This window comes from Pongo pygmaeus, chromosome 1, assembly GCF_028885625.2.
Source record: "Pongo pygmaeus isolate AG05252 chromosome 1, NHGRI_mPonPyg2-v2.0_pri, whole genome shotgun sequence".
NCBI lineage: Eukaryota > Metazoa > Chordata > Mammalia > Primates > Hominidae > Pongo > Pongo pygmaeus.
The window spans coordinates 120,645,345-120,661,617 of record NC_072373.2 but is presented as its reverse complement, the minus strand read 5'-3'; the positions used below and the strand labels follow the sequence as shown (position 1 = coordinate 120,661,617).

The following is a 16,273-nucleotide window of genomic DNA, read 5'->3' as shown; positions in this document are numbered from 1 at the left end:
TTGGCCTCCCAAAGTTTTGGGATTATAGGCGTGAGCCATCGCACCCGGCCAGATTTGCTTTAAAATAATACTGCCCCCCTACCTTAAAAAAGGTAAGGGTTCTGAAACCAAGGTCCAAAATTAAAAATAAAAAAATTATTTAAAGGTAGGGGGATAGGACAAATTGGCAAAAAGTTGGTTACTTGTTGAAGCTGGGGGCTAGTTACACTATTATTGTGTATACTTGAAATTTTCCATAGGAAGTTTAAAAAAAAGTGAATTAATTTAGGAGAGAACACCTATATATACTCCAGATCAGCACTGTCCAAAAGAATTTTCTGTGATGATGGCAATGTTCCATATCAGCACTGTCCAATGCTGTACCCACTTACCATAAGGCTTTTGAGCACTTGAAATATAGCAAACGCAACTAAGGAAGTGAATTTTTCATTTTATTACCATTTTTTAAATATTTTATTTTTTGAGACAGAGTCTCACTCTGTTGCCCAATCTGGAGTGCAGTAGTACGATCTCGGATCACTGCAGCCTCTGCCTCCTGAGTTCTCCTGCCTCAGCCACCCGAGTAGCTGGGATTACAGGCACGTGCCACCACACCCGGCTAATTTTTGTATTTTTGGTAGAGATGGTGTTTCATCATGTTGGCCAGGCTGGTCTTGAACTTCTGACCTCAAGTGATCTGCCTGTCTTGGCCTCCTAAAAAGCTGGGATTACAGGTGTGAGCTACTGCACCCAGCTGAATTTTTCATTTTAAAATGTAAATAGCCATATGTGGCTAGTGGCTACCATTTACACAGTGCAGCTCTAAATACTGGAAGACAGCCATGCCACCGTACTACCAGAATTTGAAGTTAATAAGTAAGCTCATGCATCAAGTCAGCCCGCCGAGCCTCTTTCCCCTTTTTGCTAATGGCAGTATCTAGTATCCCAATCCCATTCCAAGCTTTTTTACCACAAGTGGGGCATGAGATCCGGGCTATAGTACAACTTCTTCCTGGCCATAGTGACTGGTCCAGGAAGAAAATAAGCAGAGCTCGGATCGTCATAATCCTTGCTTGGAATTTCCTCTATTACGAAGTAAAGCAGCTTCTTCAATTTGGAGTTGTAAGGAGGGAACCCTAGAACTGCTGGCCATCATGTTCCTTTGCCACTCTTAGAATAAAACCAAAATTAGGATAAAAGACAGAGAGATAGAGTCTTGCTTCTCAAGTACTTAGATCCAGTCAACCCTAAATTCAGCTCCATCCCCTTTCCCATGTTTCGGTTAGGTAAGCCAATAAATTCCATGTTTATGCTATTAATAGTTTTGAGTTAAGTTATATCACTTGCAACCTAACATAGTCTTAACGCAAAGCCCCACTCAGTCTGGGCAACACAGTGAAATAGCTTCTCTAGCCAGGCATGCCTGTAGTCCCAGCTACTCGGGAGGCTGAGGTGGGAGGATTATTTGAGCACAGGAGGTCGAGGCAGTGAGCAGTGATTGTGCCACTGCACTCCAGCCTGGGTGACAGAGTGAGCAGTTTACTGAAGCCTTGACCTCCCAGGCTCAAGTGATTCTCCCACCTCACCCTCCTGAGTAGCTAGGACCACAAGCGGAAACCACTGTGCCTGGCTCTTTTTTTTACAGAGATGGGGCTTGCCTAGGCTGGCCTCCAACTCCTGGGCTCAAGCAATCCTCTCGCCTCAGCCTCCCAAGCAGCTGGGACTACAGGCATGCCACCATGCCTGTCTAATTTTTTTGTATTTTTAGTAGAGACAGGGTTTCACCATGTTGGCCAGGCTGGTCTCGAACTCCTGACCTCAAGTGATCCACCTGCCTTGGCCTCCCAAAGTGCTGGGATTACAGGTGTGAGGCACTGTGCCTGGCCTTGATTTTTAGTTGAGATGGGGTCTCTCTATGTTGCCCAGACTGGTCTCCAACTCCTGGGCTCAAGAGATCCTCCTGCCTAGGCCTCCCAAAGTGCTAGGATTATAGGCATGGGCCACGGTGCCCAGTCCTGCTTTTTTAAATGAAAAGATTCACTCAGATACGCACTGAAATAAAAAAAATTTTCAGCTAGACTAAGCAGCAAGAATTATAATGGGTATAATATTCTGGGAGGAAAAAAAATCACAAATCAGTCAGATTCAAGGATCAACCTGTTTAATTGTTCATATTTTATTCCTGTATCAGTAGATTAAGAAAGTAAAATTTTCCCAAGCACTGATTTATAGATCATGTTTATAAGCAGCACACAAAAAGTTAAGTTTCATAAACAATAACATTCAGTGATCTACTTAAATCCAATTGTAATCCTTACTTTAAACTAAGGACAATAATAATTTAATACATAGAGTAAATACACACAAAACCTGTGTATCCAGAACTACAAACATGGTTTCCACAGCCACATATGGTTTTAGTCAAGGACACATTTCCACAATGAACAAGTACTTACAAATATGTTAATAAAACACTAACCCAAATGCTTACCCTGCCATCAGCTTTTTAAGCAAACCCATTCCTGCTACTGAAAGCATTTATTTTTAGAAGCTTGAATCTGATCTGGGAAAACGGGTTCTCCTAAAACTTAACAGGATGTTATAAATCCGAGAAGATTTTAAATCAAAAAGCCTTCCAACACAGCATTATTCATGTGAAACTTGCTTTCTTTTTTTTTTTTTTTTTTTTTTTTTGAGACAGAGTCTCGCTCTGTCGCCCAGGCTGGAGTGCAGTGGTGCGATCTCGGCTCACTGCAAGCTCCGCCTCCCGGGTTCATGCCATTCTCCTGCCTCAGCCACCCAAGTAGCTGGGACTACAGGCGCCCGCCACCACGCCCAGCTAATTTTTTGTATTTTTAGTAGAGACGGGGTTTCACAGTGTTAGCCAGGATGGTCTGGATCTCCTGACCTCGTGATCCACCCACCTCGGCTTCCCAAAGTGCTGGGATTACAGGCAGGAGCCACCGCGCCCGGCCGGTGAAACTTGCTTTCTTAAAAAATAATAATAACTTGTTATCTGAAGAAAATTAAAACAGTTTATCTTTTAAGAGAGATAAACATTCTTACAAAAAACTATATTTCCCTCTATCATCTCTTTAAAAGAAATGCAAACCAGTTCATTATCTTTGTTTTTTTGAGAGAGTCACACTCTATTGCCCAGGCTGGAGTGCAGTGGCGCCATCTCGGCTCATTGCAATCTCTGCCTCCTGAGTTCAAGCAATTCTTCTGCCTCAGCCTCCCAAGTAGCTGGGATTACAGGCGCATGCCTCCATGCCTGGCTAATTTTTTAATTTTTAGTAGAGGTGAGGTTTTGCCATGTTGGCCAGGCTGGTCTGGAACTCCTGGCCTCAAGTGATCTGCCCGTCTCAGCCTCCCAAAGTGCTGGGATTACAGGTGTGAGCCACCACGCCCGGCCTAATTCATTACCTTTAATAATGAACTAGACAATAAACTAGTTGTTATCTAAAAACTTCTGAATACATGAAGTATAAGTCTGAGCTGTCAAGTCAAAAAAGCCATTTAGATTTCACATATTAAACAGCTATAGTAGGCCAGGCGCGGTGGCTCACGCCTGTAATCCCAGCACTTTGGGAGGCCGAGGCGGGTGGATCATGAGGTCAAGAGATCGAAACCATCCTGGCTAACATGGTGAAACCCCGTCACTACTAAAAATACAAAAAGTTAGCCAGGCATGGCGGCAGGCGCCTGTACTTCCCAGCTACTCAAGAGGCTGAGGAAGGAGAATCACTTGAACCTGGGAGGTGGAGCTTGCAGTGAGCCGAGATCACGCCACTGCACTCCAGCCTGGCAACATAGTGAGACTCCGTCTCAAAGACAAAACAAAACAAAACAAAAACAAAAGCTACAATATAGCTTACAAGGGCATAAACATACCTAACACATAAATACTACTTTATCCTTTAAATAGTCAAAAGTCAGAACAACGGCATGGTTTGCAAGGTACTTTGACTTATGTGTGGTCATTAAAACCCAGTAAGTAATTCAAGTATGGTAATACAAAGGCAGGCAATTACATGTACCAATATCACTCTAAAATCAAAGGCATAAAAATAAAGGCTGAAAACTTTGTGTTTCTCCATCTTTCATTTACATGGCTGGATATCAGAACCTTACTTTAGAAAATATACAATTATTATATATGGTTTCCCCAGATGGTAATTTTCAGAAACTACAAAGTGTCAAGATCCATAATTTGCTTCATCAAATGCTTTTCTAGCTCGTTTCAATTCTTCATTCATAGTAAGCAAGTCTTTAACCCTGGCAAACTTCCTTGGGTCCTTTCGAATCAAGAAGACGATATCTTCAACTTGTACTCGACCTTGTCTTCCAATTGACATTGCCTTGTGAGTCTATTACAAAGAAACATATTACATTTAAATTTTTAAAATCTAATATTTTACTGTTTTAATTTGCATTTATTAATTGCAAGTGAGGTAGAAGATTTTCTCTTATTATTATTATTATGGCTATTCATTTGTGAATTATCTTTCTACTCATGTCCTTTGTCTATTTTCTAATGGATTATTAGCAATGTTCCCCTTTATGCTTCACAGGCACTTTAAAAAAAATCTTAAGGACATGAAAGCTGTCAACTTTATTGTTCCTTTTTTGTTTTTTGATATACGTAGATTTTGTCATTTGTATAAAATAATTTTATAGTTTTGTGTACCCACCCATTTCATTTATGCTTTGTGTCCTCCTCTATCTTAATACCCAATAAATATTGGTGGGTTTTCTAAAAATCAAATAACTCTATCTCATCCCCTGTCATTATACACTCACCTGTGCAAAATCAAAGACCTATCATAGCATTATTTCTAAGGATTAAAAAATAGAAGCTAAATACTTAATAATACGGCATTGAGCCAGACACAGTGGCTCATGCCTGTAATCCCAGCACTTTGGGAGGCTGAGGGGGTAGATTGCTTGAACCCAGGAGTTCAAGACCAACCTGGGCAACATAGTGAGACCCCGTCTCTACAAAAAATTCAAAAATCAGCAGAGCACGGTGACATATGCCTGTAGTCCCAGGTATTTGGGAGGCTGAGGTGGGAGGAACAATTGAGTCTGGAAGGTCTCAGCTGCAGTGAGCAATGATCATGCCACTGCACTCCAGCCTGGGCAACAGAGTGAGATCCTGTCACACATAGACACACACACAAAAAAACATTGCATATCTTTAAATACTGGAAAAGGAGGGGAAAAAAATAAACCTATGTTGGATAATGGTATTATAGGTAATATTTTTATTTTATTCAAGGATTTTATAATTATATCCTTATAAAAAATGGAAGAGGCTGGGCGCATTGGCTCACGCTTGTAATCCCAGCACTTTGGGAGGCCGAGGCTGGCGGATCACCTGAGGTCGGGAGTTTGAGACCAGCCTGACCAACATGCAGAAACCCTGTCTCTACTAAAAATACAAAATTAGCTGGGCGTGGTGGTGCATGCCTGTAATCCCAGCTCCTCGGAGGCTGAGGCAGGAGAATCCCTTGAACCCGGGAGACGGAGGTTGCGGTGAGCCGAGATTGCGCCACTGCACACTCCAGTCTGGGCAACAAGAATGAAACTCTGTCTCAAAAAAAAAAAAAAAAGGAAAAAGGGGGGATAGAATATATATGTATAACCTCCATCCTTAATGATAAATAGTAACCAGTAACTTCTACAAACAAGCACTCAAATGGATAGCTTATTTCAAAGGGATGCCATAAGTTCTAGTCTTACCTAAAGTTTAATATTTCAAATCTATTCTTCAATTAACTAAGACCAGTTAGGAAAGGATCTTACCATTTCAGTGATAAACTCTATGACAAGATCTTCAAGAATATCCACCGACTCAGTATAAGGATTCTGGTCATCCCCAAAGCCATACATCATACATCGCACTGTAAAAGAACAATCACTTTTGTTTACTTTTACAGATTTAACAATTTGATACTTTAAAAAAATAAACTAGAAATGAACCAAGTTATAGATAATATTGATACGAAAACATATTTACATTGTATTTGTTATCTCCAAGTATGGATTCTGGTGTAAAAGGTTTAAGAACAGTCTGATGACCAACTGTTCCCATGTAGCCTCCAACCAAATTCTTCCTTCCTCCCACCTACTGAACCTTAAGGTAAACAGTCTTTTCCTAATCTCTAGCATCTACTTACCAGCCCCTGCCCCCAGCAGAACACCTTTAAGTAGGAAACTCTGGCAGGGGACACGACAGACAGCAACAGCTTAGCTTTTTTAGAGGTGGTTTTTGTGTGTGGGCATGGCAGTGGGGCATTGGAAAAAAGGCAGACTCTTTACTGATACTACCATAGGGGAAAAAACATGAGAGAAAGTTCTCCAAGTACGTTTTTTTTTTGTTTGCTGGTTGTTTTTTTTCAGACGGAGTCTCGCTCTGTCGCCCAGGCTGGAGTGCAGTGGCACCATCTCGGCTCACTGCAAGCTCCGCCACCTCCCGGGTTCACGCCATTCTCCTGCCTCAGCCTCCCGAGTAGCTGGGACTACAGGCACCCACCACCACACCCGGCTAATTTTTTGTATTTTTAGTAGAGAAGGGGTTTCACCGTGTTAGCTAGGATGGTCTCGATGATCTGACCTCGTGATCCGCCTGCCTCAGCCTCCCACAGTGCTGGGATTACAGGCGTGAGCCACCGCGCCCAGCCCCAAATCTGTTCTTATGGGAAGAAACAGGGTACTCAAAATGTGAAAGCAGAGGGCTTACTACAAGGAATTTTGACATTTCCTATATCAATACAACTGTTGGCAAAGCCCTTTCAGGCTTCATCTGAAGAAACCATAGGAAATGCAAAAGATAAGTCTAGGTCGGGTGCAGTGGCCCACGCCCATAATCCCAGCACTTTGGGAGGCCCAGGCAAGTAGACTGCTTGAGCTCAGGAGTTTGAGACAAGCCTGGGCAACATGGCGAAACCCTGTCTCTACAAAAAAAAAACACAAAAATTAGCTGGGCGTAGGCCAGGATGGTGGCTCACGCCTGTAATCCCAGCACTTCAGGAGGCTGAGGCAGATCACTTGAGGCCAGAAGTTTGAGATCAGCCTGGCCAACAAGGTGAAACCCCATTTCTACTAAAAGAAAACCCACAAAAGTCAGCTGGGGGTGTTGGCACATGCCTCTAATCCCAGCAACTCGGGAGGCTGAGGCATGAGAATCGCTTGAATCCAGGAGGCAGAGGTTGCAGTGAGCTGAGAACGCGCCACTGCACTCCAGCCTGGGTGACAGAGGGAGACTGTGTCTCAAAAATAATAATAATAATAATAATAAGAGAGAGAAGTCTAATACAGAGAAATAAAAATAACTGCCAAAAGATAAAACATATATAGCCCTTATTATATGCCAGGTACTGTCTTAAGTTCTTTACATATATAACTCATTTAATCCTCACAATGATCCTTTAAGGTAGATACTATTGATTATCCCCACTCTATAGATGAGAAAATTAAAGCACTGCAGTAACTGATTTACCCAAGGTCACAAAGCTAGTAAGAGATGGAACCTGAGTTTGAACCCAGCTGATCTGGTTCGAGTCTTTACTCATACCCACAACAGCATCGTGCTTGTTGGTAGTTGTAGTTTAGGGCAGACAGGATCCATGTGAATTCTTTTTTTTGCTCTCCTTTTTTGAGACAGTCTTGGCTCTGTCTCCTAGGCTGGAGTGGTGTCGCAGTCACAGCTTGCTGCAGCCTCAACCTCCCTGGCTCACGTGAGCAGCTGGGACTACAGACACATGCTACTATGCCTGGCTAATATGTGGGGTTTTTTTGAAACAGAAGTGTCACTGTGTCACCCAAGGTGGAGTGCAATGGCACGATCTCAGCTCACTGCAACCTCCACCTCCCGGATTCAAGAGATTCTTGAGCTTTAGCCTCCAAGTAGCTGGGATTACAGCCATGCGCTACCACATCCCGCTATTTTTTTTGTATTTTTTAGTAGAGTCAGGGTTTTGCCACGTTGCCCAGGATAGTCTTGAATTCCTGGCCTCAAGTGATCTGCCTGCCTTGGCCTCCCAAATTATTGGGATTACAGGCATAAGCTACCACACCCAGCCATTTTAAATTTTTTCTAGAGACAGGGGTCTTGCTATGTTGCCTAGGCTGTTTTTGAACTGGTTTCTAACTATTTATTTATTTTTATTTTTTCGTAGAGACAGGGTCCCACCTTGTTGCCCAGGCTGGTCTCGAACTCCTGGACTCAAGCAATCCTCCTGCCTTGGCCTCCCAAAGTGCCGGGATTACAGGTGTGAGCCACCACACCCAACTGAGATCCACACAGGTTCTTATCCTATCACCTATAAACTCCCAGTCCAGAGACAAGCTTTAAGAAGTCCTTGAAGGCCAACATGGTGTTTTACGCCTATAATTCCAGCACTTTGGGAGGCCAAGGTGGGCGGATCACCTGAGGTCGGGAGTTTGAGACCAGCCTGACCAACATGGTGAAACCCCGTCTCTACTAAAAATACAAAAATTAGGGGGGCGTGGTGGCACGCACCTGTAATCCCAGCTATTTGGGAGGCTGAGGCAGGAGAATGGCTTGAACCCAGGAGGCAGAGGTTGCGGTGAGCCGAGATCATGCCAATGCATTCCAACCTGGGCGAAAGAGGGAGACTGCCTCAAAAAATAAAAAAAGAAGTCCTTGAGACTACCCTGAAATCATCCAGAAAAATTTTATACATTATCTGTACATGGGCATTTTTCTGGGAATAATTATAACTTTTATCAGATTATCAAAGGGGTATATGTAAATGGTAAGAAATGCTGTCAAATGCTGGAAGTGTTCTGTATCTTGATCTTAGTAGTGATTACAAGTGTGTGAGTGTGTGTGTATGTGTGCACGTGTATACAGTTGTCCCTTAGTATCCTTGGGAGCTTGGTTCCAGGACCTCCCGTGGATACCAAAATCTGCAGATGCTCAAATCCCAGATATAAAATGGCATAGTGTTTGCATATAACCTAAACACATCCTATGTATATTTTAAATCATCTCTAGGTTACTTACAATACCTAATACAATGTAAATGCTATGTAAATAGTTGTTATACTGTACTGTTTAGGGAATAATGACAAGGAAAAAAAGTCTATACATATTCAATACAGACACAGTTTTTTTCCTGAATATTTTCCATCCAAGGTTGGTTGAATCCATGGATGCAGAACCCATGGATATAGAGAGCCGACTGCATAGCATACATAAAATTCAGCAAGCTGTTCACTTAAGACTTGCACAATTTATTGTATCTAAGTTTTATTTTTTTAAAAAAAGATACTCACAGAATACTTCTAAAGGAAGAAATGAGTAAATTAAGAATAATTCCTCTATTTAGAAGAAGTAAAAACTAGTAGAAGTACAAAGGGAAGAAAGTAGACCAGGCCTACAGAAGAAAAGGGTGACTTGGAAACCAGCCTGAGATAGACTATCCCTAGGGTTTTACACTGGCAAGTCTTTAGGTCCAGAAACAGGAGAAAAAAAACAAACACAGGAGCCAATAGTTCCTATCGTTCTGTTTTGGATTCTGTACTTTTTTTTGCCTTTTTTTAAAAAAAGATAATTTTAGATTTACAGCTGAGTTGCAAAAATAGTACAGTTCCCATATGCCCTATATCCAGCTTCCCCTTATGTTAACATGTTATACAACCATAGGGAGTCATGAAAGCTAAGAAATTAACATCGGTACAGGTACAGACTTTATTCAGATTTTACGAGTTTTTCCACCAATGTCCTTTTTCTGTTTAAGGTTCCCATACTATTTAGTTGTCATGCCTCCTTAGTTCCCTCTAATCCGATAGTTCCTCGACTTTTTCATCTTTCAAAACCTTGATGCTTTCTTTTTTTATTTTTATTTTTTGAGACGGAGTCTTTCTCTGTCACCAGGCTGGAGTTCAGTGGTGTGATCTCGGCTCACTGCAACCTCTGCCTCCCGGGTTCAAGCGATTCTCCTGCCTCAGCCTCCTGAGTACCTGGGACTACAGGTGCGGGCCACCACGTCCAGCTAATTTTTGTATTTTTAGTAGAGATGGGGTTTCAACATGTTGACCAGGCTGGTCTGGATCTCCTGACCTCATGATCCGCCCACCTCAGCCTCCCAAAGTGCTGGGGTTATAGGCATGAGCCACCGTGCCCGGCCCTTGAGTAGTGGAATTATAGGCATGCACCACCACGCCAAGCTAATTTTTGTATTTTTATTAGAGACGGGGTTTCGCCATGTTGGCCAGGCTGGTCTTGAATGCCTGACCTCAAGTGATTCTCCTACCTTGGCCTCCCAAAGTGCTGGGATTACAGGCATGAGCCACTGTACCCAGTCCCCCCCAAATTTTTTTTTAAAGGTTCAGGAGAACAGATCTTTCGTCAGTAATGTCTGTAAACTTACAATGGAGAATTCTGGAAGACACCATGTTAACCAAGTGATCAAAGCATCACTAATAATATACAGTATATTGACATTATGTACCCCTGATATGATGCGTTAAGAGGACACATCACACACAAAAAATAAGTTTTATTTAAAAAAAATAAAACTTAGATACAATTCTTCCTAGTAATGAATAACTTCAATCTAATCATGAGAAAACATCAAAGAAACCCAAATTCAATAAGCCCCGGATTCAAGCAAGTATTTTTAGTAGAGATGGGGTTTCACCATGTTGGCCAGGCTGGTCTCGTTCTCTTGACCTCGTGATCTGTCCGCTTCAGCCTCCCGAAGTGCTGGGATTACAGGCATGAGCGACCGCACCCAGCGACACTTTTTTTTTTTTTAATGAAACCATTGTTTACAAAAACCTTGACACTTTTGAAGATATTGGTCAGTTATCTTGTAGACTGTCCCCAGTTTGGGTTTCTTTGATGTTTTCTCACGATTAGATTGAAGTTACACATTACTAGGAGGAATTGTATCTAAGTTGTTTTTTTTTTAAATAAAACTTTTATTTTTTGTGTGTGATGTGTCCTCTTAACGCATCATATCAGGGGTACATAATGTCAATATACTGTATATTATTAGTGATGCTTTGATCACTTGGTTAACATGGTGTCTTCCAGAATTCTCCATTGTAATTTTACTGTTTTTGTTTAAATATTTTGAGGAAGATACTTTGTCACTAACATTTTGATGGGCAGAATTCACCAGAAGGAAAATATAGTTCACTAGAAAAGGGAAATTTATTATATGGGAAGTATGTATATTGTATTTGGTTAAAGGGTCTATAAAGGCATAAAGAAATGCCAGAGAATGCTTTGAAATTCTATAGGCCCATTGCAAACCCTGACTCCCAGGTTCCCGCGATTCTCGGGCCTCAGCCTCCCAAGTAGCTGGAATTTTTTTTGAGAGGGAGTCTTGCTCTGTCACCCAGGCTGGAGCGCAGTGGCGCGATCTTGGCTCACTGCAACCTCCGCCTCCTGGATTCAAGCTATTCTCCTGCCTCAGCCTCTCAAGTAGCTGGGGCTACAGGCTTGTGACACCACGTCCAGCTAATTTTTTGTATTTTTAGTACAGACGGGGTTTCACCATATTAGCCAGGATGGTCTCGATCTCCTGACCTCATGATCCGCCCACCTCAGCCTCCCAAAATGCTGGGATTACAGGCATGAGCCCAGCCCTTGAGCCCAGCCCTTGAGTAGTGGAATTATAGGCACACACCACCACGCCCAGCTAATTTTTGTATTTTTATTAGAGAAGGGGTTTCACCATGTTGGCCAGGCTAGTCTTGAACTCCTGACCTCAAGTGATCCTTCCACCTTGGCCTCCCAAAGTGCTGGGATTACAGGCATGAGCCACTGTACCCAGTCCACCCCAAATTTTTTTTTTTAAAGTTTCAGGAGAATAGATCTTTCGTCAGTAACCTCTATGAATATTCAGGTAAGATAAGGAGAAGCCTGAAGATTCCAAATTCCTGTCATCACAAAGTAATCTCAGTGGAACAAAGGTCTTTGCTAACAACCAACTGAACATCACTCTGGATGCTCTGGTACAAGGATCCCCTTCTTATGCTGACCTAATAAGTAAAACCACATAATGGTATAAGGAGCATCAGAGAAATGAAATAAGAAATGGTCAGCATTAGTGAGGAAACGAAATATGGAAAAGGATTTGGATGTTTAAAAAATAAAAGAGTGTCTGGCTGGGTGTGGTGGCTCATGCCTGTAATCCCAGCACTTTGGGAGGCTGAGGCAGGAGGATCACTTGAGGCTAGGAGTTTGAGACCAGCCTGGCCAACATGTTGAAACTTGTCTTTACTGAAAATACAAAAATTAGCTGGGTGTGGCCAGGCACGGTGGCTCACGCCTGTAATCCCAGCACTTTGGGAGGCCGAGTGGGGCGGATCACCTGAGGTCAGGAGTTTGACACCAGCCTGGCTAACATGGTGAAACCCGTTTCTACTAAAAATACAAAAAATTAGCCGGGCATGGTGGCACACACCTGTAATCCCAGCTACTCGGGAGGCTGAGGCAGGAGAACTGCTTAAACCCAGGAGGCGGAGGTTGCAGTAAGCCAAGATCACGCCACTGCACTCCAGCCTGGGTGACAGAGCAAGGCTCCATCTCAGGAAAAAAAAAAAAAAAAAATTAGCTGGGCATGGTGGCATGTACCTATAGTCCCAGCTATTCAGCAGGCTGAGTTGGGAGGATCACTTGAGCCCAAGAGTTAAAGGTTGCAGTGAGCTATGATCATGCCACTGTACTCCAGGCCCAGTGATAGAAGAGTGAGACCCTGTCTCTAAGAAAATAAATAAAAATTAAGAAAATAATTTTTCTTAAAAAAAAATACTGACCCTGAAGCTGGGCACGGTGGTTCATGCTTGTAATCCCAGCGCTTTGGGAGGCTGAGACGGCGGATCACAAGGTCAAGAGATCGAGACCATCCTGGCCAACATGATAAAACCCTGTCTCTACTAATAATACCAAAATTAGCTGGGCGTGGTGGCATGTGCCTGTAGTCCCAGCTACTCAGGAGGCTGAAGCAGGAGAATCGCTTGAGCCCAGGAGGCAGAGGCTGCAGTGAGCCAAGATCGCGCCATTGCACTCCAGCCTGACAACAGTGAGACTCTGTCTCAAAAAGAAAAAAAAAAAAAAAAAAGATATACTGACCCTGTAGTTTCAAGGGCATTTGGGAACTGCTCACATATAACCCAGCCTAAATAAATCATATTCATCAATCTGTGTGGCCTCATCTCTCAATACTTAGATATAACTTTACATAAAGGACCCAGGACTGGGAGATGGAGAGCACATTCTCATGCTGTGTTCCAGGGCTTGGCCTGGACCATCAGTATTAGCAGCAGCTCTCCCTTCCTCGTGTTGCCAAAAAGGGTCAAAACTGTCTACTGAGGGGGTAGGATGGAGAATCAATACATTATAATCTCCATGTCATTGTTTATTTTATTTGTTTATTTATTTATTTTGGACACAGGGTCTGGTTTCGTCACCAAGGCTGGAGTGCAGTGGTACAATGTGGGCTCACTGCAACCTCCACCTCCTGGGCTCAAGCCATCCTCTCACCTCAGCCTCCAGAGTAGCTGGAACTACAGGGGTATGCCACCATGCCCTGCTAATTTTTGTATTTTTTGTAGAGAGAGGGTTTCACTATGTTGCCCAGGCTGGTCTTGACCTCCTGGGCTCAAGCGATCTGCCTGCCTTGACCTCCCGAAGTGCTGGGATTACAAGCGTGAGCCACTGCATCTAGCCTCCATGTCACTATAATGCCTTACACGATTCACCCACCTTCTTTTTTTTTTTTTTTGAGACAGAGTCTTGCTGTGTCACCCAGGCTAGAGTGCAGTGGCACTATCTTGGCTCACTGCAACTTCTGCCTCCTGGGTTCAAGCGAGCACGTCTGGTTAATTTTTGTATTTTTAGTAGAGACAGGGTTTCATCATGTTGGCCAGGCTGGTCTCGAACTCCTGACCTCCAGTGATCCACCTGCCTCAGTCTCCCAAAGTGCTGGGATTACAGATGTGAGCCACTGCACCCAGCTGTTCACCACCTTCTTACTTTGTTCATGGCCTTAGTCCAAAGCCCAAGCCCCAACTCACTTGCTACTCTCCCTCAACACCTGTTGCAGGATCCATTATTACCTGTGGCTTACAGTCAAAGAAGCCTCTCTACTGCTGTAAAGGCAAGAGGAAAACTAATGGAGGTATATTCTTCTGCCCTAAATTAAAACACTAATTACATTTGCTCACTTAAAAAGCAATTTATAGGCCAGGTGTGGTGGCTCACGCCTGTAATCCATGCACTTTGGGAGGCTGAGGCAGGCAGATCACAAGGTCAGGAGATCGAGATCATCCTGGCTAACACAGTGAAACCCCGTCTCTACTAAAAATACAAAAAAAAATTAGCTGGGCGTGGTGGCCGGCGCCAGTAGTCCCAGCTACTCAGGAGGCTGAGGCAGGAGAATGGCATGAACCCGGGAGGCGGAGCTTGCAGTTAGCAGAGATTGCACCACTGCACTCCAGTCTGGGAGACACAGCGAGACTCCGTCTCAAAAAAAAAAAAGCAATTTATAGACACACACACACACACACACACACACACACACAATTGGGGTTAGGATTGGTACTATCTGATTCAAAAGTTAAACAGAATTTGATAGGCTAGTCTGAGAATATTGTCCCTACAGGGAAACATTCAAAGCAATAAATCTACTTTGAAAGGACATGTCCAAAAGTTTTCATCATCTATAACAAAATCATTGTCAAATACTACTTACATTCTTTAGAAAAAAGTCTCTTTCTTTTACCCTGTCCACCTTCTGCACCTCCTCCAATTTCTTCATTTTCTTCCTCAAACTAGAAGTTAAAATGTATACATAGAAATGTCAAATAATTGCCTTGCGTTTGATATTTTAATAATGACATTTTTTTTCCTTTTCAACATAGGCCAGAAAGCCAAAGGAAGCAGCAAAAAAAAAAAAAACACGAAACCTTAGCACTGAAGGAGCCTATGTATCTAGTCCAACTTCCAACTCATGCAAAAATGGCTTCTACAATGTTCCTAACTAATAATCCTACTGCTTCTACTTGTAAGAGTTCCAATGACCATAGTTTTTATTTTTAAACAACTAAGGTGGCCTATTTTTACTGTTAAACAGTTGACACTGAATCAAAGTCTACCTTTGTAGACTTTGTAGTAAGCAAAACTAATATTTCCTAAGCATTTGCTTATACAGTGCTAAAAACGTTCCTTAAGTAAGCCCGTAACCCTATTTTATAACAAGAAAACTGATGTTCAAAGTTAAATAACTTGCTCAGAGAGAATGGAAATTTTGAAATCCAGGCTGTCTGACTTTCAATGCATTCTTTTCCCATTACTTCACAGTAAGTACAGTTTTGTTAACAATTGAACTGTTGGTTCATAGTAAGCCCTAATAGATGTTAGTTTTGACCTCTGATGATGTTGTACGTGTTTCAGTGTCGGCAAATACAGACCAAAATCAAGGGGAAAGGGGTCACAAAACCTAATCTTCCTTCATGTCCTTCCCCACTTTCTAAAACGATCAATCCTTAGGGCGTGAAATCCCCGAACTCTGTCCGCTGAATTCACTAAGGCAAGCAGATCCGATCCTGAACTCTGCCTCCGCTACTGAGCCCGAAGGAGTGAAGAAAAGAGAGGTTTTGGACAGAGATGGTCACTCACGGTGGGGTCTTCTTCCTCATCTGCCATCTCACCAGGCCGCCAACCCACTGCGTCCCGCCGGCTGGCTCCCAGCTACTTATACTACTTCCACCGCCTCACTTCCGGTGACGCGCGGGGCGGGAGCTGGGCCTAGCCCGCTGCAGCCTGCGGGAGGACGGTGGTGCTTTCCGGCCTAGCGCCGGAAATGGGACAGTCTCTAGGGGAGGAGGCCGGAGCGCCTCCTTGTAATCCCGAAGGAATTGAAAACTAACAAAGAAAAGGAAATCACGGGGTAGGTGGCGTGTATCTCGTTGTCACCCTAAATTTGCTACTGCGTATTGAATCACGGCTTCCTGTTTGGGGACTGCGAAGCTATGGATCATAGGAGGGCTAGCCAGCGGTCCTTTATCAGACAAATATGCTTTTAAATCATTTTAAAGATTCATAGTTCCACTGTTTCTAAGCACTGTGTTAATTATTGGGGATACTGTGCTTCATCACAAATTTCCAAGAGATGGTGTCCCGAGACTAAGCATTTAAAATTTTGTGAAGGTTTTTTGATTTTTTTTTTTTTTTTTTGAGACGAAGTCTCACTCTGTCGCCCAGGCTGAAGTGTGCAGTGGCGCGATCCCGGCCCACTGCAACCTCCGC

General features: G+C 43.1%; 1 protein-coding gene across 3 annotated transcripts; it reads right to left on the bottom strand.

Annotated features, from left to right (window-relative positions):
• Positions 1–2,123: 2,123 nt before the first annotated feature.
• On the bottom strand, positions 2,124–16,175 carry TAF13 (TATA-box binding protein associated factor 13). Of its 3 annotated transcripts, none has more exons than XR_010126216.1 (5): positions 15,644–15,773; positions 14,718–14,796; positions 5,788–5,885; positions 3,792–4,349; positions 2,124–2,701 (listed from the first exon to the last, which is right to left on the bottom strand). XR_010126216.1 is itself a non-coding variant. In XM_054474494.2 (4 exons), the coding sequence occupies exons 1-4, from the start codon at positions 15,668–15,670 to the stop codon at positions 4,179–4,181; spliced, it is 375 nt and encodes a 124-aa protein (XP_054330469.1). In that variant the 5' UTR covers positions 15,671–16,175; the 3' UTR covers positions 2,124–4,178. The 3 variants fall into 3 exon arrangements, 1 of the variants encoding a protein (XP_054330469.1); XR_010126217.1 differs by having other exon boundaries at positions 2,124–2,683; positions 3,821–4,349; XM_054474494.2 differs by having other exon boundaries at positions 2,124–4,349; positions 15,644–16,175.
• Between the last annotated feature and the right edge of the window lie 98 nt (positions 16,176–16,273).